Source organism: Mesoplodon mirus (genome assembly GCF_964341445.2).
Source record: "Mesoplodon mirus genome assembly, chromosome: 7".
NCBI lineage: Eukaryota > Metazoa > Chordata > Mammalia > Artiodactyla > Ziphiidae > Mesoplodon > Mesoplodon mirus.
Window position 1 is genome coordinate 83,204,014 of NC_138983.1, and position 24,900 is coordinate 83,228,913.

Here is a 24,900-nt window from a genome sequence, read left to right on the forward strand (position 1 = left end):
GAGCAGAATCTGGGTCACTGGACTCGTAAACCAGAAGTGACTGTTGAATTTCTCAGGTTGATGCTCCTGGCATATATGCTTGATCTGTGTGTGTGTGTAAATCTCTGACAGAATAAGCCATACTCAGGCACACCCTGTTTCCTTATTCAAGCATCTTAATTTCATCCCATTAAATCTTTGAAGTATCAGACTACCAGAAGGCATGAAGAAACCTGGGCTGAGAGTCTTCATTCCAGGAGACGTGATCTTGACTGCATGACTGGTTTGAGGCGCATCACTCTGAACTGCAACATGCTCATTGGTGACCTGGGTGCAAGTGCTTTGGCAGAATCTCTTAGTGAGGATTTATGGCTTAGAGGGAAATTCTAAAATTGAAAATACTGAATTTTTAATATGAAATATGCTTAGCTTTTGGCATGATACTATTGTGATAGGATTTTTTAAAGCCTCATTGTACTGATAGCTTTTATTTTGCTTTTAAACTTTCTCTAAGAGTTGCATATATCCTTTATAGAAAATACAGAGTAACAAGAGAACAATTACCTATAATTTTAATACCCAGATATAATCACCGTTCATTTTGACGTATATACTTTCAGTCTTTTTTTTTCTACAAATATATATGTACACTTAGGGATTACAAAAATAGAATTGTAGTATACCTGCTATTTCATATTCCTGCTTTTTTCACTTAATGATGTATCATGTAGTATTGTGTCGTATTGATGTCCCATAGTTTAATTGATTCTTTTTTTTTTTTTTTTTTTTTTTGCTGTACGCGGGCCTCTCACTGTTGTGGCCTCTCCCGTTGCGGAGCACAGGCTCCGGACGCACAGGCTCAGCGGCCATGGCTCACGGGCCCAGCCGCTCCGCGGCATATGGGATCCTCCCAGACCGGGGCACGAACCCGTATCCCCTGCATCGGCAGGCGGACTCTCAACCACTGCGCCACCAGGGAGGCCCTTAATCGATTCTTTGCAATTCTATTTAGACAGTTTGCTTTTCCCTGTCAGAAACAATGTGAATACGTTGTATATACATCTCTGTGTCCATCGGGATTACTTCTGTAAAATAAGGTACTACAAGTGGAATGACTAAGTGTGACCTATTTTTAAGACATTTGATACACATGGCCAAATTACCACCCAGAAAGGCTATGCCAATTTGTAGTCCACCCCAACAGTAGATGCGAAGCCTGCCTCTCACAAACACTGGCCTGTAGCACTTGTAAAAAAATGTAAAACTAAAAAAATGAGTACCTCTCCATTTTCTATGCAAGTGGGATTACTCCAAATTTTATAACTTTTTTCAATTAATTTAGTATGAGCATTTTAGCAAGTCAGTAAATTTGCATCTCCTGCATCATTTTTTGTGATTGTTCAGTATTCCATTATATGAATATGCCACAGTGCACATAGCTTATCCATTCTTGTATATAAGCTTTGCCCAGTTTTTCAGTTACAAATAGTACTCTGATATATATCCTTACCTATATCTCTGACTATTTCTTTTGGTTAAATTCTTAGAAAGAGAGTTGTTGGATCCAAAGGGTATAGACATTATTTAAAGGCTTTTCTTACAGAATCTTGGCTTCATCTGATAGGAGAATAACCACATTGTGTTTTATTTTGTATTCATTTGATTGACTGGTGAGGTTTACTGGCTGTTTGTATTAATTTGGCTATTTGGTTAATTATACCCTGTGTCCATTCTTCTGTAGTGAGAGCTTGTAAGGGTTGTATCATATCCTGTCAGATCCGTATGTCTGACTTGCTATTTCTGTGTGTCATGGGGGTGTTGAAAGACTCCAGTTATTTTAATGTGATGGTCCACACAACACTTAAACAAAAGACTCATGATAGTTTCCTTTCATGTAATATTTTTTAATCCCTGGGCTTTAGTGATGATCCCTTTGGTTTAAATGAGTAGGTTGTTCAGCCCCAGAACTACTAGAATTCATGATCCGTTTTTCTGGTTTTTGTCTGACCTTTTACTGCGAGGGTTCTTGACCATCATACTTTCATGATAGGTTTTTAGTATGTATTCTGTATTCACACATTGTTGAAAGTTTTTATTATTTGTATCCTCTTAGACTTGTCTTTTTTTCCTCTAAAACTAACAGTTATTACATTTCTTCTATTTTGTTTTCCCCTTTGAACTAGTTTCAAGTGTGATTTGGAGCTGAAGATCATGATCAGAAGAATGCAGTGCATTTCTGAGCTCCACCAGGTTTTGCTTGTGAGGTTTACACGCCCCTGCCGCCCTTGCTAATTATGAACTGAGATTCATTTTGTGATGCTTTTTGCTCATAGGTTATATACAGTTATTCTTCAGTTCTGTAATTGTAAAATATGTTGTCTGATTTATTGTTACTAAAGCCAGGGTTATCATTGCACATCCAAGAAGAGGTTTTTAAATTGGATTATGCATTATGTGTGTGCGTATATGTTTCTGTTTTTTTCCATACCCCAAATTACAAACCTGCCATGACTTGTCTTGTGCAGGACTCTTCCACACGTGAGAAAATGAGAGTTTTCTATATGTTAAATCTGTAGAGTTAGCAAGTGACCTTTTGTCTTTCATCGAAAAGCACTTGACCTGCAGCAGTGCGGCCTCACCAGTGAAGGAGCAAAGGCTTTCCTAAAGGCCCTTGAAACCAACAGAACTCTGCTCGTTCTGGATATAAGAAAAAATCTGCTTGTTGGTATGTGGTCACTTTTTTTAAATTGATAAACACATAGCAAAACAAAAAATTTGTTCAGGTATTGACAGTTTTTTAAAACTTAATGTGTTTAACTTTCCTCATCATATACAGTGGGCCCTTGAACAACGTGGGCTTAGGGGTGTCGACCCCTACGCAGTTGAAGATCTGGGTATAAGTTTATAGTCAGTGGTTCCACATGTGTGGATTCAACCAACCTTGGATCATGTAGGACGATAGTACATATGTATTGAAAACTATGCGTGTGTCAGTGGACCCGTGAGGTTCAAACCCATGTTGTTCAAGCTTCAACTGTACTTTTCTAGTGTTGCACTTCCCTTATGTTTTTAGCAGCTAAGGTACTAATTAAAGTGAATTATACTTGTCAATTTTTCTTATCTCTACTCTGAATAGAGGTGAACCTAGATAACTAAGCCTGCTTCCACCAAGAGCATTCTTTCTTTCCTGTGCAACCTCTGAATTCTTGCCAGGAGTACTTTATTCATTTGTCAGATTCACAAGTAATTTTGTAATCATCTTCTGTGTGCCAGAGACGGGTTTAGGGACTAGGGATAAAGCAGTGAACCAGACAGACAAAAGTCTTGCCCTCATGGAGCTTACATTCTAGTGAAGGAGATCAGATAGAAATGAGTAAATAGATAAGTCATATAATTTTAGAGAGTAGGAAGTGCAAAACTATCTTAATGTAAGGAGAGTGAGGGAGAGCAGGTAGGACTCCATTGGATAGATTTGTTAGGGGACAGCTTCACTGGAGAAGTGGCATTTGAACGGAGACCTGAATGAAGAGAGGAGCAAGCCATGGAAGATGTGGAGTAAGCACATTCCAGGACAAGGAGGCAATGAGTATGTAGGCATGTAGGTGGGTGGAGTATTTAAGGAAAAGCAAGGAGACCAATCTGGGCAGAGTACCGAGTGAAGAAGAGTGTGGTATGACATGAGGTCAAGGAGCTAGCCAGGGGTCTGCTCTTGTAAAGTCTTGAAGGCCAGAGTAAAGATGTGGATTATTCTAAATGAGTAGAGGGGTTTGAACTGGAAAAAGGCATGATGCAAATCGTATCTGAATAAGGTGACCTGGTATAGAGAAGGGACTTGGGAGGATAAAGAAGAGGAACAGGGGGCTTTCCTGGTGGCGCAGTGGTTGAGAATCCGCCTGCCGATGCATGGGACGCGGGTTCGTGCCCCGGTCCGGGAAGATCCCACGTGCCGCGGAACGGCTAGGCCCGTGAGCCATGGCCGCTGAGCCTGCGCTTCCGGAGCCTGTGCTCCGCAACGGGAGAGACCACAACAGTGAGAGGCCCGTGTACCTCAAAAAAAAAAAAAAAAAAAAAAAAAAAAGAGGAACAGGGTGACCAGTTAGGAGACTATCACAGTGCTCCAAATAAGAGATGTTTATGGCCTAGGTTAGGTTGGAAGTTTGCAGCAAGTGAAAAGTGGTTGAATTCAGGTTGTGTTTTGAGGGTGTAGCTATCAAGACCTGCAGATAGATGTGAGGTATGAAGGAAATAGTACCAAGGAGACAAGTCGTTGATGATTATGTGTGCAACTGGGTAGTATCCCTTAGAAGAAGGGGGCTGATGGGAGGAGCAGCTTTTGAGGGAATATCAGGACTTGGTTTGTTATCTTGGATGCCCTGGTTTGATATCTTAGATGCTCTTTAGGTATCTAAGCGTCTGGACGGTGCTCAGACTGTACTTTGTATCCAAAGGTATCCAAAGCCACTTTAGATGCAAAATGTTTCAAGTTGACCTTTGCTGCTGCCAAAATAGTAGCCACTGTGGGCAGTCTGCAAGATGGCATCTTAGGTTTCTGAGGAAGAAATTAGAATACACAAGGGGAAATAAGTGTATAATTATATAATGTAGATTTCATATTTAAATGTATGGGAAAAGCAATAATTAGTTGGCTTTTGGTTTTAAATGGAAATAGCCACTCACTGGAAAATAATTACTCTAATTTCAATTCATTTTACTTTAGATCATTCTGTGATGAAAACAGTTACCAAAAAAGTTCTCCAGATGGAAGGAGTGCCAAGTCAGAGTTATATAACATGTTTCAGTTCTCTCGGAAGAATTTCTCTTTAATGGCTTGGTTTTCTTTCTTTCTTAAAAGAAAATTATCAAGGTACTTTCTGCCATCTTAAAACTAAGATTTTAGTCAAATCAAATGGCTTTTCTGTTTTTGAAAATGTTGTGTGATGCTTTAATTTAGGTTCCCAGATATGCAGATTGAAAACCTTTTAACTTTTTATTTTCTGTAACATATTGTCGTTAGTCACAAATAGTCTTTTTTTTTGGTGATAAGAATGAATAGCAGGAGCAGCATTTGTGAAACCAAATCTAATATGAAACTGTTTCTTGTGAGTAAATTTGAATTTTGAAACAGCAAAACAATAAGGTTTAATAAAAAGCAAAATAAATTTTTTATTTTTATGATCTGCCAATTTCCCAGAAAGAGTTTTGTGGTGACTTTAGTTATATACCAGATACATTAAAATCACCAGTGGACTGCACATCTTTTATTCAGGTGCCCTCTGAAAGTTTTAAAAATTTGTTGACTTCATATCACAGAACGGTCCACTTTAAAATGGTTAAAATTATAAATTTTCTGTTTTGTGTAGTCTACCACAATTTTAAAAAAATGTGTTGTTTGAAGATTTTTGAGTTGTATAAAGGTATTGTATTAGCATAAAAATGAAAAATTTAAAAGACCACCTCTAATCCCATTATCCTATCAAGCAATATTTACATTTTAATTTTCTCTTCCTGCTGTCTATAAACATAATTCCACATAGCTTCAATATAATTTGCCATTCTTTTCATACTAAATTTAAATTCTGTGATTCATAGTTATACTTTTTAACATTGCATTCACAAGGTTTCATTGAGTAGGTCAATTTCTTAAATTGGTGAAAAATTGGAAATAACCTCAAATAAACTATTGTAAACATCTTCATAAATACAGCTTTTTTTTTTATACTTCAAGTTGTATGTTTTTGATTCTCTATTAACTTGCTTGGACAATAGTGTATTAAATAAGTTGTTAAGAGTGTTTATGAAGTCAAAAAACTTATGATCGTCTGCCAATTGTTATTTCAAGAAAGTGATATTTTAATCATCAAATAGTACATTCAAAGAAGTTAAGATTTGTGATATCACACTAATTAGATATTATTATTAAAAATGTATATCCTATGTAAAGCATTCTTAAAATAGCTACATTGACTTTTGCTATGATATTAGAAATGGAAAGATATATAAATAAAACGTGTATATGTAAAACATATTAGGAATTCTGTAAAATTAGTACAGAATAATAGAGCATCATGGAATGAGAACAGTTAAACATTTTTTTTTAGTTAGCATGATTAAACAAAGTGGAAATGTAACTGAAGTATACAAGCTCATTGAGCTCTTTTAAGAGTAATTTTATTTCTTGGGCTTTTTTTTGTATTTGCCTCAGTTATTTGGAGACATAGAGGTAAGCCAAATCAGTATCTGGGTATATACCTAGATCCAGGTGAGTATAGGAGTGAAATAATGGTGTGAATTGTGTCACATTTGTATTGTACTTATGTATGCCTAATAAAAGATGGGAACTTTTATTAGAAATTTTTTAATCTCCTAACAAGAAAAGTGTAATTTAAAAAAATTTTAATACAAATGTATTTGCATTAGTTTCTGAAAGTAAAGGAAGGGTATACACATACAAACCGTATGCATACAAACATTTTTTTTTAATGGCAATGAAGTTAAAAAACACAATAAAATAGCACAAAATGAACTGAGCTCCTATATATTTTTAAGAGGCATGTAAATCACACAGGATCGTGTGGTGATTATCAATAAGCTACACTCTATGAAATATTTGTCCTATATTACCACATACACTCCATTTTACCCTGCATCCTAATGCTGCTAAAATATAGTAGAAAGCAGCAGCATAGCACAGGGAGATCAGCTTGGTGCTTTGCGATGACCTAGAGGGGTGGGATAGGGAGGGTGGGAGGGAGGCTCAAGAGGGTGGGATATGGGGACATGTGTATGCATATATGGCTGATTCGCTTTGTTGTGTAACAGAAACTAACACAGAATTGTGAAGCAATTATACTCCAATCAAGATCTATTAAAATAAATAAATAAAATAAAATATAGTAGCTTTGAAGGATAAATATAACCATTTTAACCTATGATGTTTGTTTTCAGTAAATTCAAATTAAATATTTAAATGTGAATTTTAATATATGGCTTGTTCTAAGTAAAATATTAACACATAGGTCTAGTTTCTGCAACCAAATGTTTCATATAAAGATACTTGCCTCTTTACTACTGAAATATAGGGTAAGTCTCCACATTTCACTCTTTCATCCAGTGGGTTTTATTTGGTTTTTTTGTGTTTTCTATATGAAATCAAAGGAGCAGTGAAGTTTGACAGGCTTATAGGAAGGTAAAATTGACTCACCTACCCCCCAGCAACTTGCAGCCTTATAACTTGTATTGTTTTTACATAGAAAAATTCATCTTAAATTTAACTTTTGGTCTACTTCTGAAGATTCTGTTTGGCAGAAGTCATGGGTATATCTGTGTTTCTGTGTCCTTGAGATTCAGAAATGCCAAAGGTGTTCTACGATTCAGGAAACTTGAGTGTTTCTGCATGATACATAAAATGTATCATACTTTGGGATCTTTTTTTAAACTTTATTTTTGCATTTCTGCACATGTCAATACTTTTGTTTTAGTTAAAATAACTTGTTACTGTAGAGAACTTATATTTTTTAAAAATGGTGGCTTAGGGCTTCCCTGGTGGCGCAGTGGTTGAGAGTCCGCCTGCTGATGCAGGGGACACGGGTTCGTGCCCTGGTCTGGGAAGATCCCACATGCCGCGGAGCGGCTGGGCCCGTGAGCCATGGCCGCTGAGCCTGCGCGTCCGGAGCCTGTGCTCCGCAACGGGAGAGGCCACAACAGTGAGAAGCCCGCGTACCGCAAAAAAAAAAAAAAAAAAAAAAAATGCTGGCTTATGTAAAACCTTTGTACAAAACCGATCCTCTTTTTAATGGGCTTGGCATCATTGTCAAGTGCCTTTTTGATTCCTTTCGACGTGTGCACGTGTGACAGTTGCTCTGTAGACCTTTGGTGCATCTTGATTCCTTGTTTTCATGCTTTGTCAAACGTAGTCTTGGCCGCAAAGAAGCCTGTAAGTAATGGAAGGAAACACTCTGCTGGTAAAGAATGCTACCCTCCTGAAGCGCTACCACCTGGAGTGTCTGGTTTCCGGCCATTGTGTCCTGCAGAAAGTGCAAAAAGCAACAGGTAAGCTGTTTGCATTCCCTGTCTTTTTCAGTCATTTAGAGTTCTTTATTTTGGAACTTGTATTATGTGGGTGGTCTCTGGTGCTTTGTGTAGAGGAAAAAAGGTAACTCACACATGGCTTGGCTTCTGCCTAATGAGCCCTCTAAGGAAGAAAAATTAAAAGTAATTGGGAGTTTCAAGTTGTTTCTCAAGTGTCACAACAGAGGTAACTCCGTGGGAGTCTTGAGGAGACTAAAATGATCACCAATTGTGCATGTGAGAAAAGTTTGATTAAAGGCAGGTGTAGTTGAGCGAAGCCCTGCAGCACAGAAGTAGGAATTTGGATACGTACGAATGGGAAAAAAGACATTTTAGGCATGGGAAATAGTTTAATGCAGAATGGATGAAAAATATGCATTAGAGCTATTCTAAAGGAACTGGCTTATTAACTCAGTAAATCAGATTTAGTGAGTCAAACTAGCATTACCTGATTTCTTATCCAGGGGATAGCTGTTCATAGTAATTTTTGTCCCAGAACAGTAAATAAAATGGTTGAATTATAGCTTTAGGCTTGCTAAGTGAAATAGATGGCTCTAGATGATCTTCAGGTGACTTACTTGGTAGTAATCAGGAAATTGGGGATTAACAATTGCTTAAGAAAACAAAGAGAATTGATTTTAAATAGTACTTGAAGTAGTTACTGTGTAAAATATCTGTTCAGTTGCTCATGTTAAATGGATGTTTCTACTCCCCACTGGACAACCGACTACTTTTTTGCAAATGGTAATGTGAATTGCTGTTGCATAAACTATAGTGCTGAATCCCCAGTGTTTGCACTTGAGTTTCACAGCTCTGTGGTTTCCTGTCTTCTTCCTGAGACACTTAATCGCAGGTCCATCCTCGTCACACAGGGGGGTAAATTAGAGAACGATTAATATCACCATTTAAAGAAGAGAGACTGAAATCTCAACCATCCTGAACATAGGAGCTGAAGGGGCCTCTCAGCAGTTCAGAGAGTGATTACCAAGCCAGTAGGCTGAATTCTGTTGTGTTTTCTCCGTAGCAGAGCCCTCCAGGTCCTTGTTTTGAGCTTATTTATTTTTATACACAATTCTGTATGGATACTGTTCATACTACTAAATAGTTGTATTAACTGGGTTTAACTGGTGATGTATTTACATGAAGATCTAACTTCGTTTTGTTGCTATCTTTTTAGGGGCTTTCCATTCATCAAAGCTGGTGATGTATGTAATCAGTTGGTGGTGTGTAGCTATCATATTTATGATATATAGGGCTTGAATTGGGAAAGGTGGATGGTCATTCTTCTTGCTTTTTAAACTGACAGAGCCTTACAAGAAGCATTTCCCTCTCTGAAATAAATCCATGTAAAACATGTTTGGTCGCTCTCCCAATGCAACTGTGTAGTTGTGTGGATTTGGCACACAACGGGCAGCCTTGTGGCTATGTCTGTAAACAAGGAAGCCTGTTTTCCAGTCCGCAAATCAGCTGTTACCCAGTGAAACGAACTTGACTGCCATTTCTGACCCCTCACATGGAGCTGTCATACTCAAGAATATTCGCATGTTTTCAAGAAACGTTGTTTGAGGGCTATATGTACAAATTCCTGATCTGAAAGCCAATATAAAGCAACACCTCCCAAACCTCTGCTCTCTCACCAAGGCCACACACGTTCCCTCGCTTATGGCCTCGTGGCAAGCGAATACTGTCAGTATCAGATTCTCCTTCCCAGTGGTCTTGGGAGACTGCCTAGTTGCTCTGTGAAAGGCACCACTGCTGAGGTTGAGAGAAGAGCATCTTGGGTGTCAGTCCTGGCCTTGCGTTCCCGGAGAGAGGGGTGTGCACCTCGTTCTCCTGTTAGGGTTTTCCTAGGCTGCAGGGGTTGCTGCTTGTTGTCAACATGATGTCCTAGTGACTTGTCTTCTGCGTGGTTATATAATCCCAGCACAGTTCTTTATGATCTGTAGACTTTTATGGGGTTGTGGCCAGGTCAGTTTTAAATGTTTGGAAATGTCCTCTTGAACAACACTGCAGTGGCAGTGAAGCTTGCTGGGAGAATCGTTGCCCTGGTTTTGGCTTAAGGGTGGTGAGAAGATGAAGTTTTTGATGGGTCAGTTTTAGTTGTGTGTGTGTATGTGATTTATCTTTTAAAATTCTAATGTCTATTATTCACAGCTTAGATATGTTGACTTCCTGATTATTCATCAGTCCCTTTACTGATGTATTTTCCTCTGAAAAACTACATTTTCTTCCAGACTGTTTTTGTCTGATGGTGAAGAATAAATTTTTCATTTGCAGTATAAAGTTGATCTGAGAAGAAATGTTTACCTTGGATCTTCACTTGGCTTCTGTGAAAGAAACTTAATAAAATAATATGGGAAATTCCCATTACTAATCCTAACCACGTACAACAGAGGTCTGTACAGTAACATAGCAAAAATAAGTTCCTGTACTTTTACTTAGTCATTGCCTGTTTTACACTAAAGAGCAGTGAGAGACATTTATAAATAATGATACCTCAGATCACTTTTGTTAAATGTCCTCTAATATTTGGATATTTGGTATCTGGCTTGTGTTGTCTTTTATACAATCTTGTCTTCTTTCTTTGCACTTTAGTTTAACAACTCTGTGGTTTCCTATCTTCTTCTTGTGACACTCAGGTCCATCAGAATTTCCTGTGACTGTGACAGTAGAGAGTCCTTCCTCCTCAGAAATCGAAGAGGTCGATGATTCCTCAGAACGTGTTCAGGAGGAGCCAGAGAAAATCCGTTTGAAACAAGAAGCATTGCAGGTACAAAGTTATCACTTTAAAGCTATAGAGAAGATTATTTTTCAAACGGAAGGCTGATCGCAACACAGCACAGCTTGTGTGAGGGTTCTGTTTTCTCCTCCCACCTGCATTGTATCCCCTTGAATGGTTCCTTAAGCTTAGACCAAGGTGAATGGTGGACATTTGAACTCTAAGAAACGAAAATCAAAACATGTCGTTAGTAATATATTTTCCTTTCCTTAGAACCTTAGTATATTAGATTTAGGGAGAAGCTTAGTGATCATAAGATAAGGAAATTGAGTTCTGAATGAATACAGTCAGCTGATTCAGTGCTCTTGTTTTACAGATGAGAAAATGGACAGTTCTAGTTGAACTCTCTTTTTATAAGAGGAAAATATGGCCTCATTTTAAATAAAAATAAAGTTGAAAAAAGTTTTGATGTTGATATTCTCCTTTCCTAAAATCAAAAATATCAAGAAGCTACGTTCTATTACCAAATAAACCTGACCTCTAATGTCATTCCATACTTTTGTTTGTATGGACAGAAAAGAAAAATTGATTTTTATAAGAAATTTTTGCACCTCAAAGTTAATATATTTATTTTATTTCAACCTTAATGCAGAGCTGAACATTTCTAGTAAATAAAGGAACACCATTTCGGGGGGACCTTGTCTTTGTGCTACAAAGTCCACGTTTAATTTTTTAAAATTATTTAATATGATTTTCTCTTCATATGAAACATGACACTTGACAGGTTTCAGAACTAATTATCCCATTATTGTAGGACTACGGGAATTACTGTTTGATTTTGAAAAGAGTTAGTTTTTTATTTTTTAATTAAAATTAATGATAATATAGAGAAATTTTAAGAAAAGAACTTAGAAAATTATGAAATGTTAGAGTAGGAGAAATCTATAGTTCATGTAGAGTTACTCCCTTTCGTTTTATAAATGAGCACCTACAATTTGTAGAACGTAAGTGGTTTATTAGTAAATGGCAGAGTATGACAAGACCCTAGAGCATCTAACCCGCATTCCTTGTCCTTTTAGTTGTGGTGTATTCATTTCCTTCACGAATAGACCACGAGATTGTATTTGTAAAAGCAGTAATAGACAGTGGGGAAGTCCAAGAAGTTTAAACACTGGGACCACAGAATAGCAGATTCAGAATACACTGAGAACCCTTTTAGCTCTTCTCTGTTTTGACAAGACACTACAATGATGGTATCAAAGTGTTTAAGTATATATGCCCACAACAATCAAGAGATTTCAACATAGTTTTGAAAGAGAGAAGACAGGTGGAAGAGTGTGAAACTGAAGCAGTAGAACAGAGGAAAAGCATCACCTAGAATATGCACAGGGACCACGTGCAACTGAGGAGGATTCTGACCCCACCTGCAGAAGTAGCTCCGTGCTTTGATGCGCATGTAGGAGAGAGTGGAGTTAGTTAAAAGTGTGACTGAAATAGGGGAGCTCATTGAAGGGTTGTGTTTCGAGGAGTGGACTCCCAGCCCCGCCCTCACCCTCCTGAAATGAGATGATTTCATTTTGAAAACAGTGAAACTGGCGAGAACTGGGGCAGCTAGTGTGAGTTTTTACACGCTAGAAAATTGTGTTTGGGGGAGATCCTATTACAGTTACTGCCCGCTTCTTCCTGCATAAGAAGCCTATCAATCGTTGACTTCAGGGAGCTTTCTGCGCTCATTCTTAAATAGAAAATAACTGTCATTTGCCTGTTAGTTGAGTAAAGCTTACAACATGAGAGAGGGGGAAAAAGAGTGAAAGCATATCCTAGTAGGACCAGGGACAATTTAGGGAACAGAATAATTTAAGAAAAAACCCTAATTAGTATCCTGAGAGAGGTTTAAAAAGAGCTAGCAACTATAAAATAAGACTAGGGTATTAATGAAAAGGAGAATGGTCAGAAAGCAAAAGAGTTCTCCTGGAAATGAAAATATGGTTGCTGAAATAAATTCAGTAGGAATTTAAAAAATTTCTCAGTATATAAAAAAGAAAGACACAATGGAAAATGTGATAGAAATATGTTAGAGAGGCTGCATCTGGGAGATCCCACATGTTACTATTAGAAACTCCAGACCCAGAAAAAAAATGGAGGGAAGCTGTCAAAGGGCAACAAAATTCCCCACAGCTGAAAGTAGACATCAGGCCTCAGATTTAAAATAGTTATGCAAGATGAGCAAGAATAGACTCATACCTAGGCACCCTTCCTTGTGAAACTTTCAAATACTGAAAAAATAAATTAAAATAGAATAAAATACTGAGAGGATACATCCATTCCAGAGAGAAAAATACTGGTCACCTAAAAAAAAAGGTTAAAATCTGACTTTATCATACTTGTCATGAGCACCATGGATCCTGGAAGGCATTAGAAAGATACCTCCAAAGTTTTTCAGGCACATAATTTTCACCCTAGGGGTTTGTATCCAGCCAAACTATCAGTCATACGTGGAGGCTGAAGAAGATATTTTGTACCCAAAGAAATTTGAAAAATTGACTTCCTGTGCTACACCTTAAGCTATTTATAGAAATAATCCAGCAAAATGAGGCAATAAACCAAGAAAGAAGGTAATAGGGGATTCAGTGCAGATTGCAGCTAGTCTAGAATGGAGAGGCTTCTATTGATTGTGTGATTGAGAGCTTCGAAACACCTTGAGGCATATCGTACTTACTAGGTGTTAGGCACTGTTGGAAGGGAGGAGGGAGAGGAAGAGGAGAAGGAACTTGAACTCCAGAGGAGAAAAGGCTCTACGGACATAAACCTGAAGCACACTAGACTATGGTTGATTTTTAACCTACTATTGGTGAGGAAGGGAAGAATCCACTTCAGCTTGACACTATAGATGTCCCCCTTTTCAGTGACACACAGGGGTAATGACCACCTATCTAATTTGTTGTCCAAACCGGAACTTGTCCAAACTCCTTACACTTCAACAGTGTAAGGAGGCACTCTAATGCTGTAACATCAGGACAACAGGTATAAACTGGAACAGCCCAAGGCGGCTTGGGGTATGTGGTCACCCTGCACAAGGGCAGTGACACTGGCACAGTATGGAACGAGGTGTAGTCTATACACAGAGACACAGTACATCTGCAGTGGGCAATATTAATTTCATTGTAATAATGGCAATACTGTCTTGGTTTGCAGCTTTTATTGTCAACGTGCATGTAATCACAAATAACTAAAGTAAACTATACTTAGTATGTGTTAGTATTAACTTGGTATGTACTGAAATGTATTGTGTACTGGTATGTACTTAGTATATATTAGGCTCTAAGTGTTTTTGCATATATTAACTCATTTAATCCTCTGAATAGCCTTATGAGGTTGGTGCTAATATCATTCCTACTTTTGAGAACAGGAAGCTAAGACAGGGAAGGAACTTGCCCAGGCTGTACCTAATTTAAGGTTGGATCGAGGCTTTGAGTTTAGGCTCTCTGCCTGTTCTCTTAAACCTTACTCCGTACTGACTCTCAAATAACAGAAGACTTAACTGCACATAGAATAGAATATAAATTTCAACTTTGACAATGTAAGAGCTAGGTTTGGAAGGTAGACAGGAGGTAGAAAAAAGGGAAGATGGTATGAATGTCCTTATTTTACAAAACGTGACGTTGAGAGAGTTTCTAGTTGATCAACAATGTAGGTTTTTAAGTATATCACTACATGTCAAAGAGATCATGAGCAGTGGAATAACTCATGATGACATAACTTTACTGAGCAGTGTGGACATAGGAAAGAATGTAGAGGAACTAAACCCTTACTTGTTAGTAATTCAGAAAGTGAACAGATAATGCCTCCAATTTAGTGAGAAAATAGTCATGTGAGAGTATTACTTGGAAATGCAGAAGAATTCAAAATGACAATAGTTGGATCTCCCAGGTGGCGCAGTGGTTAAGAAACTGCCTGCCAAGGCAGGGGACATGGGTTCGAGCCCTGGTCTGGGAAGATCCCACATGCCACGGAGCAGCGAAGCCCGTGCACCAGAACTACGGAGCCTGTGCTCTAGAGCCCGTGAGCCACAACTACTGAAGCCTGCGCACCTAGATCCTGTGCTTCATAACAAGAGAAGCCACCGCAATGAAGAGTAGCCCCCACTCGCCGCAACTAGAGAAAACCTGCACGCAGCAACGAAGACCCAATACAGCCAAAAGTAAATAATAATAATAAAATAATAAAAAATAACAATATTTGACGTAAACCTCATAAAAAAGGAAATCCATACAGCCAGTAAACAGAGAAAAGTGTACAACTTCATTAAGTAATAAGTGAAAAGTGAGTCAAAACCAAGGAAACTACATGTCAATCAGATTGACAAATACATAAATAAAAAGTCTGGTAGTATCAGGTATTGTAGGCCTGAAGTACTATGGGAATCATCTACCCTGTTTATACTGGAGTATAAATCGACACAACTACTTTGGAAAGCATTTAGCCCTCTCCATCAACTGAAGGTATATAAATAGCCTGTGAGCCAGCAGCCCTCACCCCCGCCCTGTGTAAATGCACCAGAATAACGGGCACAGCAGGATTCCTGTCCATGATTTGCATTAGCACAAACTGAAAACAAACCAAATGTCCATTAACAGTCAAAAATAAATGATGTGTATTTGTACAGTGGGAAAACTATCCAGCAATAAAATTGAATGAACTAGAGCTACAGGCAGCAATGTGGATGAATTTTTTAAACCAATGTTGAGAGAAAGAAATAAGATAGAAAAGACTTCATATACTATGATCCTGTACATAAAGTTAGATGTTGACACAACTAAGCTCTTTTGTTAGGGATGCATGCAGGTTAAAGGAAATGACTGTCAAGAAGTGAGGTTGGTGTTTAACCGGGAAGAGGGAAGGAGCTTGTGATGAGAAAAGGATATGGGGGGTTTTTGCGATGCTGACAAGTATCAATACTTTCAGATTCGAGTAGTGCTTATGTAAGTATTCTCTTTTTATTTGTCACATTCACAGTTTTGTTCTGTGCACTTCTCAGTATACATATCGTATTTTACAATTAAAAACTGCGTAAAGAATCGGTCGCTTCTTGAGTGCTGGATGTGGGAGTGGGATGAGACCGTTTCATTTTAAGCCCTTCACTACTGTTTGCATTCGCATGTTCATTCATTCAGCATTAATTGCACATATTCTATGTACCAAGCACTCTTCTAATTTTATATGTGTTTTAACTCATGTAATTCTCACAAGAGCTCTGTAATATGGGAGCTTATCTCCATTTTATAGATGAGGAAGTTGAGGCCTAGAGTTATAGAACTTGTCCAAGGTTCTGTAGCTAATGGGTAGTGCCAGGCCCATTTGCCTCAGAGAATCTGAATATTTACAATATAATCTAAAAGAGAAATTTAATGACTAATTATAAGCAAAAAAATTGCACACTAAAGAAGATGACAAGTTTTCATCTATCCAGTTAGAGAAAAACACACAGTCTGTCTTTCACACTCGTACATCTTATATGTACGTGTGTGGCAGGGATTTTCCTTATTAAGCAATTATTTATTGACCGTCTACGTTGTGCTAGGCACAGGTGCTGGGGATAAACACTTAATAAAATACACCCCCTATCTTCAAATAACTTGCACTCTAAGTGAGGAAGTAAGCCAACAGTTATAGTAGAGGTTATATACCAAGTGATACATCGCTGATGGCAGTGTAAAATCTCAGAAATCTTTTGGAAAGAAGTCTGGAGATAGGTACCTCAGAGCCTTAAAAATGTTCATTTGCTTTGATCTCAAACTCATTTTTATGGATTTATTGTAAGAATGTTATTCTCAATATGGAAAAAAGCCTTCATGCATAAAAACGGTTATTTTGTCTGATAATACTGAAAAGTTGGAAAGAATTTAAATGTGTAAAATGGTTAACCAGTAAACCCACTCAGTGGAATATTTTGTAGCCCACACAAAAAAATCAAGGTTATGAATCCCCTGATTATATGAGAAATGCTTGATTTCAATGTTAAATGGAGAAAAGTTGAACATAAAATTTGATATCCAATATGATGGGAGCTTTGTCCCAGAAAAATCACCCTAGCTGGTGTACAGAAGGGTGGAATGGAGAGCAGATGGCAGGAAGGAAAATTATTCCAAAGCCTTATCATTAGTCTTACTTAAGTAATAGAATATCAAGCAATTTTACTTTCTAACTTTTTTGGTTCCATATTTCCATGTAAGGGACATGAATTCTGAATACTTTGTAGGAGGAGGGTACACTTTTTCACAAAAATTGAACACTGTGTTCTAATTCCCTCCATTAGAGGGAGAAACTGTTGCATGTAATTGCACTTTGATGTGCTATTTAGAACCAGTCAGGAATTTTAATCTACCTTCCTCTGACCGTGCTGAGGGTTTTTTGTTTTTTTGTTTATTTGTTTAGAATTTCTTTGAAATCAGTTTTAGAAGATTGATTAAACCATTATATTAAAAGTAGAGGAATTTTGCAATTTTTTTCCCTTTTTCCCCATTGAAAACTTGACTGGCTTTAGTAATGAACCATTAAAGAATTTGAAGTTCTTAGACTCTCAATTTTTTAAACATGTTCTGAATATAAAAATATATGTTCATTGAGCAAATGTTTGAAAACAATGAACTTCTTGAAGGAAATAAAAGCCACCTCTGCATGTACACACACCTAATCTGCTCTTTTGTCTTAAAAAAGTATCCGAAATATTTTGCCATGTCACTAACTACTCTTCTACATCAGAGAATTTGATTAAGCTTATGCATCATCTCCCAGGAAAAACGCACAGATATATTTTGAATGTAGCACTCCTGAAGCCCATTCATGAACTCTGGTTGAGACCTCTTGTCATTCTTAGTGGCTTCATAGCGCATTCCTTCAGACGATGAGCTGTTTTTATTTAAACCAGTCCCAATTCGGAGGCTCTTAGCTTTCTTCTAGGGTTTGGTTATCAACAGTCTTATGACATCATGTTGGTAGATAAATCTTTGCCCACATCTTTGATTTCCTTAGGGTAAACTCCTGATGTAGGATTGTTGTTAGGTACCAAAAGCTACTGTCCAGACAGTGATACCAGCTCCTCTCCCAATGATGGCAGGTAATAGAGTTCCTCATTCTTTAAGTGATTGTTCAAAGCAGTTAACATGTATAAATATACCTTACTGTTTTCATAAGTATAGGTATTATGATTGTTTATCACTGCATAAGAAACCACCCCAAAACAGTGGCCTAAAACAATGACAATCATTTATTTTGCTCACGAACCTGGAGGTTGAGTAGAATATTAATTCTTTTACTACACTCTTACTGACTGAAAACAATACCTATTTGACTAGCTCAGAGTTCTGTAGGTCAGAAGTCCAGGCACAGCGTGACTGGGCTTCCTGCTCAGATACACATGGGAACATGTGGGTTCCCTCCTGAGAGTGTTAAAGCACGTGAAATTTAAGTGTAAGATATTGAGCCCCAAACGTTGGATGTTCACCATAGTTTGTGTGGGCCACAGAGCTGAAATCAAGATGTCAGTCTGGCTGTGTTAGCGTCCAGAGGCTCTGGGAAAGAATGCCTACAGGCTTCTTCCGGCTTGTTGGCATAATTCAGATTCTGCAGTTGCAGGACAGAGGGCCCCATTTCCTTGCTGGCTGTCAGTCGGGGGAGAGTTTCAGCTCCTAGAGGCCTCTCGCTTGCCTTCCCTGCCGCAGCATTGGACCTCTTCAGAGCCAGCAATGGAGAGTCTCCCTCTTGTCCCTTTTGTACTTCAATTCAGGAAGAGTTCAGGTCCTTTTCATGGGGTGCCTGAGTAGGCCACATCCACCTAAAATAATCTCCCTATCTTAAAAGATCAACTGATGTTGAACCTTAATTCCATGTGCAAAATCCCTTCACTACAGCACCTACATTTAGAGTTTGATTGGATAAGTGGAAGGTTTGTGTACTTCAGTAAGTGGTCATCTTGGGGGCTCTGTCAGAATTCTGCCTATTGCAAGCAGTGTCCCCACTTCCAGGACCGAAGTGTCTTAGTTCCTAAAACTCCTAAGATAGTTTATCAGTGTTCATTTTATTTCAGTGACCTTGGTGAAGGGAAGACTACCACCTCCGTGAGCAGGAATGGCAGCCAGCTTCCTGAGTCCACAGTGTGGCTCTGCTACTTAGTGGTGTGACCTCGGCTGTGCTGCTCTACTTACTCTACTTCTCTGCCTCTGTTTCCCTCATCTGTAAAATAACATGGAGTTAGTGATCGTTCTTTCCTCGTAGGGTTGTTTGTTTTATAAATTTATTTTTGGCCGCATTGGGTCTTCGTTGCTGCTCGCCAGCTTTCTCCAATTGCGTCGAGCGGGGGGCTACTCTTCGTTGCGGTGCGGTGGCTTCTCTTATTGCGGAGCACAGGCTCTAGGCGCGCAGGCTTCAGGAGTTGTGGCACGTGGGTTCTAGAGCGTAGGCTCAGTAGTCGTGACGCACAGGCTTAGTTGCTCTGCGGCATGTGGGTTCTTCCTGGACTAGGGCTCGAACCCGTGTCCCCTGCACTGGCAGGCGGATTCTTAACCACTGTGCCAGTAGGGAAGCCCCCTCTTAGGGTTTTGATGATTCGATTATTTAATACCCAGGGAACTCCAGGAACAGTGCTTGACTGTAAATTGCTTTAAAAGTGGTTACTTTTTTAAAACATGCTTTTGAATCTGCAATTATGCAATTCAGGTATGCTAAGCAGGTTCGTTAATAGGACTTCCTGCTATAAAGAGACCCACAAATAAAAATAGAATTTTTCTTTCTTGGTCGTAACTTCTTATTTCTGACTTACTATGTTATATGCATATGCCTTTTATGGTGGGCTGCCACAAATTTATGTTGGAAAGAGTGGAATTTAAATAAATCTTTGCAAATTTGATAGATTTTGATCATTCATTTCACTGGCATGGTATGATATGACCAGTAGCAGACTAAAATCTGAGTTCACTTCTGGCTCTGCCCCTAAATCCTGATGAGACCAATAGCTGGAAAGGCTTTTGGATATTATACTATGAATTAGTTATAATATTGACTCTGTTTGCTTAGGAAACCCTGGAGCAGTGCCTAAAGCAGTTAAAGGAGGAAAGAGTAATAAGACTGAAGGCTGATAGACGAGTCAGTGAGGTAAACACGTTTCATCTGCTTTTGAGAGTGTTTTGGTTTTATTTCGATTTGATTTTAAGCCATATACACATATTTTGTAAGCTTTAGAACTGTAATATGTTGCAAATTGGTGGTATCATATGGACTTTTGCATGTACTGGTATTTAGTGATCATATGATCTATATTCCAGAAAGCATGTTTTTAAAGATGTGAAAATCTGGTTTTGTGTATGTGTGTGTGTTTGTGTGTGCTTTTATATGACATTAGCTTATTTCCTGTTCATGATTCTTTGATTCAAGAAGGCACCTTCTGTGCATGTATTGTATATACAGTAACATAAAAGACATGATGAGACTCTCCTGGCAATGAATTAGGAAAGTGAATCATTGAAATAAATTTAAGATATTGGAAAACTTCTAAGAATGCAATGAAAGATAAAAATATATACTATGAGAATTACATTAGGTAATGTGCATGAAAGCAGGGCATAGTCTAAAAAGTTCTATCTAAATATCATTTATCACAGGGTGAGTGTAGGGAGGAATTTTTGAAAGTGCATCCATTGGATTGGCAGACACTCATTCAATAAATGTTGAGCACCTGCTCATGTAAGGCAAAAGGGGCATCATGAACATTAACGGCCTTTCTGAGAAATACGAGAGTTGAGCTTACAGGGGGTTTTAAGTGCGTAGATGATGAGCAGAAGGGGAAGAGTGCACGGGGGTGAATATGTTGAAGAAGCCAAAGAAAATATTGGTGATCGTACATTTAATAAATCGGGTTGGGTATGATTTAGGACTTTTAAACGTAAGCATTAGATATTTTACTCACTAAAGTTAATTCTTAACATTCAGCAGAGTTGTAATATGTTTTGTTCAAATCAGATTCTATAACTCACTTTCTAATTTAAGGGAAACTTAAAGCAGGTCATTTTCTAATGTGGAATGAGGCTCCATTATGAATTGAACCAGTTAGAAATGTGATCTTTTGTGAAAGATCATTAATAAAACGGTAGCTTGGGTTTATTTATATACCACCTAAGTGTTATATAGGAAACTTTGTTGGGTGCCTGTGAGTTTTGGTTATTATGTGATAAGGTCTCTGTCTTTACTGGCGGAGGGTTACATTAATTATAAATTAATTACATTTTGAGTGTTTTAGTTTTGTTCCTTGAAACTAGGCAAGACTACTTTTTGTTTGTTTGTTTGTTGTTTTTGGGGGTTTTTTTTTGCGGTATGTGAGCCTCTCACTGTTGTGGCCTCTCCCGTTGCGGAGCACAGACTCCGGATGCACAGGCTCAGCGGCCATGGCTCACGGGCCCAGCCACTACGCAGCATGTGGGATCTTCCCGGACTGGGGCACGAACCCGTGTCCCCTGCATCGGCAGGCGGACTCGCAACCACTGCGCCACCATGGAAGCCCAAGGCAAGACTACTTTTGATGACAATGAGAAAAAATCATGTCAGACGTTTTCAGTCTTCTTGTATAGCTGGAACATGAAAATGCCCAGTTAAGAAACACAACTTTCTCTTTGTCTGAAGCCCTTCATGCCCACTCATTGACAAGCATGATCCTGGATGATGAAGGTGTTTTGGGCAGCACTGAGAATTCTCTTCAGAAGTTCCATGCTTTCCTGGTTCTCCTTAAAGATGCTGGGTTAGTTCATTTCTCTTCCTGGCATTCTTCTCTTTGCGACTCTAATGGTAGTTTGCTGAGGAACTGGAGCAATTTTCATCACTTACGTGGCTATATTTAGCCAAATTTAGTGTAATTATAGGTAATATAGTTGACGTTTTAAAATGAGGAATTAAATTTTTTAAGAAATGCAAATAGGGAAGCCTGCTTTGGTAGAGTGGGGAGCCCATTATAAAAGAGTAACCTGTAGACAGAGTAATTAGTAGGTATAGTTGTTTTGTAAAGACTAAATTAAAGGCAGTTTTCATTGAAAATAGTCGGGAATGCATAAGAATTTTCCTATCTTTCACTTCTTTTGCTTGTTTGATAAGTTTGAATTAAAGTTATCTTTGCCTTAGACATAAAAGTGATTATTAATCTGCAGGGGAGATATAGGTCAGTGGTTCTCAACCGGGAGCAATTTTGCTGAAAGAGGGAAGTGGAGATTGATAGTTGATGGAGCGGTGTTTTGTCAGTGAATGAATTGGTGTTGGTGTTGGGAAGGAAGGAACAAACACATTCTTGGAAACTGGAGGAAAGGTGGTAAAGAAGTGTGGGAATGGAGGTGTGACAGGCAGTGGACAGGGTGCACGGTACATATTGAAGCTGCTAGTGAGACAGTGGGATGTCTCCTAGAGGATGAATCTGGAAAGGGCTGAGGATTTGGGGGAGAGAGAGGCTTGTAGTCTGGAGTAGGATGTTGGCTTTTAAGATTTTAGAAGTAAGGCTTCCCTGGTGGCGGGGTGGTTGAGAGTCCGCCTGCCGATGCAGGGGCTAAGGGTTCGTGCCCCGGTCTGGGAGGATCCCGCATGGCGCGGAGCGGCTGGGCCCGTGAGCCATGGCCGCTGAGCCTGCGCGTCCGGAGGCTGTGCTCCGCAACGGGAGAGGCCACAGGAGTGAGAGGCCCGCGTACCGGAGGAAAAAAAAAAAAAAAAAAAAGATTTTAGAAGTATTTCATGATTGTAGGTCTGGGGAAATCTAAACTGCTCTTCTGTGATTATAATAACCTTTGTCTTTTCTCCTTTCCTCCTCTCGTCTAGGCTTGGGCAGTTGGCCAAAATGGCTGGTATAGATCAGTCAGATTTTCATTTACTAGGTCGTCCCCAGGTGAATTCTACTGTTAGTAGTCTACCTAAAGAAGAAAAGAAGGCACTTGAAGAAGGAAAATCAGAATCAAAACAGAGTGCCCCATAACAAATGCAAAATAGCCAAGTAAATGGACAGAACAGCACTTAATGATTCTAAGAGTGATTAGCAAAAAGGAAATGACCAAGTCAGAGAGAAAACAATAATGATCAGTCTCGAATAGTTCACATGCTCGGGAGCTAGAAGACTCTGGAGTCCTTTCCAAATCTGAGATTAGTAAATGTGTGCCCATTTCATGATACTGTACTTTTGTAAATAAGGAGACTGGAAGTTCTTGAGAAAATTTATGAGTTAAAGCAAACTATCCTTAATGAAGAAAGAAGACATTAGAGAAAATATTCCAGATTTTAAATTGTATAAATGTCTGTTCTGTTCATATTTTATCTAGGTTTCTATTTGTATTCAGTCAGCTTACAATGAAGGAACACTAATGAAGGTACACATACTGATATAATTTTTAAAATAAGTAATCCAGACATAGCTAATAGGTAACATATTAGAGTGAATCACCTGGTTATGGGAATGGGAGGGGAAAACCTGTCAGCTTTTCCTCTAGCCTTACTTGGAGCCCCCATCAGCCAATCTCAGAGTGGCCTTGGGAACTGACAGCTTGAGAACACAGTCTGGTCACAAACTATATACGGTTTACATGTGCCTGGAGGATAGCAAAGAAATTAATTATCTTACAGAATAGGGTTTTACTTTTAGTGAGGGAAAGGAAATGGGTAATAACTACCCCAATCACCAAAGTCTGAAAACGTAGCGGACATAGCCTTGGATATAGCTAGGTTAAGCTGAGAATCACTTGGCAAGATATAATTACAAAAAAAACTGGCTCTGAAATCTTCTGATTAATCAATTGACTGTGTTAATAATAAGATTACAGAGTAACATTGAAGTTTTGAACTCTACTTTTTAATGGTTGGCTTTGTTCATCACTGAATTTTTGTCTTGTCTTTTGTCTTCCCCTCCACTTTCCGAAAATTACAGGTGATGCTAGGATTCCTTTGCCTCTCGACTCCTTCCGTGTCCCAGCGTCTACTCAGGAGGCCTTAGAAACTTCCAAAGACAACCTGGGGGTGCCAGTCACAGAGCAGCGGCAGGAGTCTTTTGAAGATTTCATTGCTAGAACATGTTCTCCTTCAGCAGATGTCATTTCTGGAACTGGAAGTCAAAGAAAAGAAGAGGAATTATCTAGAAATAGCAGGTCTTCTTCAGAGAAAATGAGCAAAGCAGGTGAATAGACCAAAAACTACTCTGCTAAGAAACAACCTGGGAAGGACCTGCATTCCTGCTCTGACTCACCTGTAAAGCAGAAAGGCAAAGGAATTGGGCAAAATAATTCTTTGGCTAATAAACCAATTAAAAGTGAGTCTTCGAAAAAACACATTTCTGTTAAGAAAGAGAGTAGAATAGTGACTGTTTCATCAAAGACAACTAAAAGTAAACTCAGTCTACTAGAACAGTCTGAAAGTGATACTCTTGGATCTGATTGTGAATTTCAAGAAAGCATCCATACTCTATCACGCCTAACATAGGTCTAAATCTTTTAAAATTATGTTTTTGCCTTCAAATTTTCATAAATTACTTATGTTATTATTATAGCATATGGTGTTTTCAGTTACTTGACGAAGCCATTAGAGAAAGATTTTTTTATCTACACTTTTTTATTATAATGAAAGTTTTGGTGTACTTTTCCTTGTAACACTTTGCACCAGTCATTCAGCTAGTGTTTACTGAGGGCTTCATATGTACAGTACTTTTCTGGGTGCTGTTGCTTTCAGCAGTGAACAAAATAAAGCCTTTACTCTCCTGGAACTAGCACTCTGTGGTGGGAGAAAACATAAACAACAAAGCAGGCTAAGGGTTAAAAAGAGATGGGAATAATAAATGGAATAGTTTTACCATTTGGTTAAACATCAAACTATTATAAATCACACGGCCAGAAGCCATTGACATATTTTAATTCATAATAACCAGAGAGCCTCAAACATTTACCAAGGCACTTAACCGTGTTTATGGATTACAGCAACGCTCTGAGGTAGGGAACTCTTACCATCCCCATTTTATAGATGAACAGTCTGAGGAGACATTATGTGAGTTGCCCAGAATTACACAGCTATAAGTAAGTGGGAAGTTGCAATGTGACCCGAACCCATGCTCTTTTTTTTTTTTTAATGTATGG

At 38.5% G+C, this 24,900-nt stretch overlaps 1 protein-coding gene across 2 annotated transcripts; it reads left to right on the forward strand.

The window, feature by feature from the left end:
• Nucleotides 1-7,492: 7,492 nt before the first annotated feature.
• LOC309808700 (uncharacterized protein) lies at nucleotides 7,493-23,793 on the forward strand (the record flags this gene model as incomplete). 2 transcript variants are annotated; one of them, XR_014294775.1, is made up of 4 exons in its annotated part: nucleotides 7,493-8,028; nucleotides 10,686-10,816; nucleotides 15,599-15,747; nucleotides 23,706-23,793. XR_014294775.1 is itself a non-coding variant. In XM_082629281.1 (3 exons), exons 1-3 carry the CDS (start codon nucleotides 7,920-7,922, stop codon nucleotides 23,769-23,771), a joined length of 306 nt encoding a protein of 101 aa, XP_082485407.1. In that variant the 5' UTR covers nucleotides 7,493-7,919. The 2 variants fall into 2 exon arrangements, 1 of the variants encoding a protein (XP_082485407.1); XM_082629281.1 differs by lacking the exon at nucleotides 15,599-15,747 and having other exon boundaries at nucleotides 23,706-23,771.
• Between the last annotated feature and the right edge of the window lie 1,107 nt (nucleotides 23,794-24,900).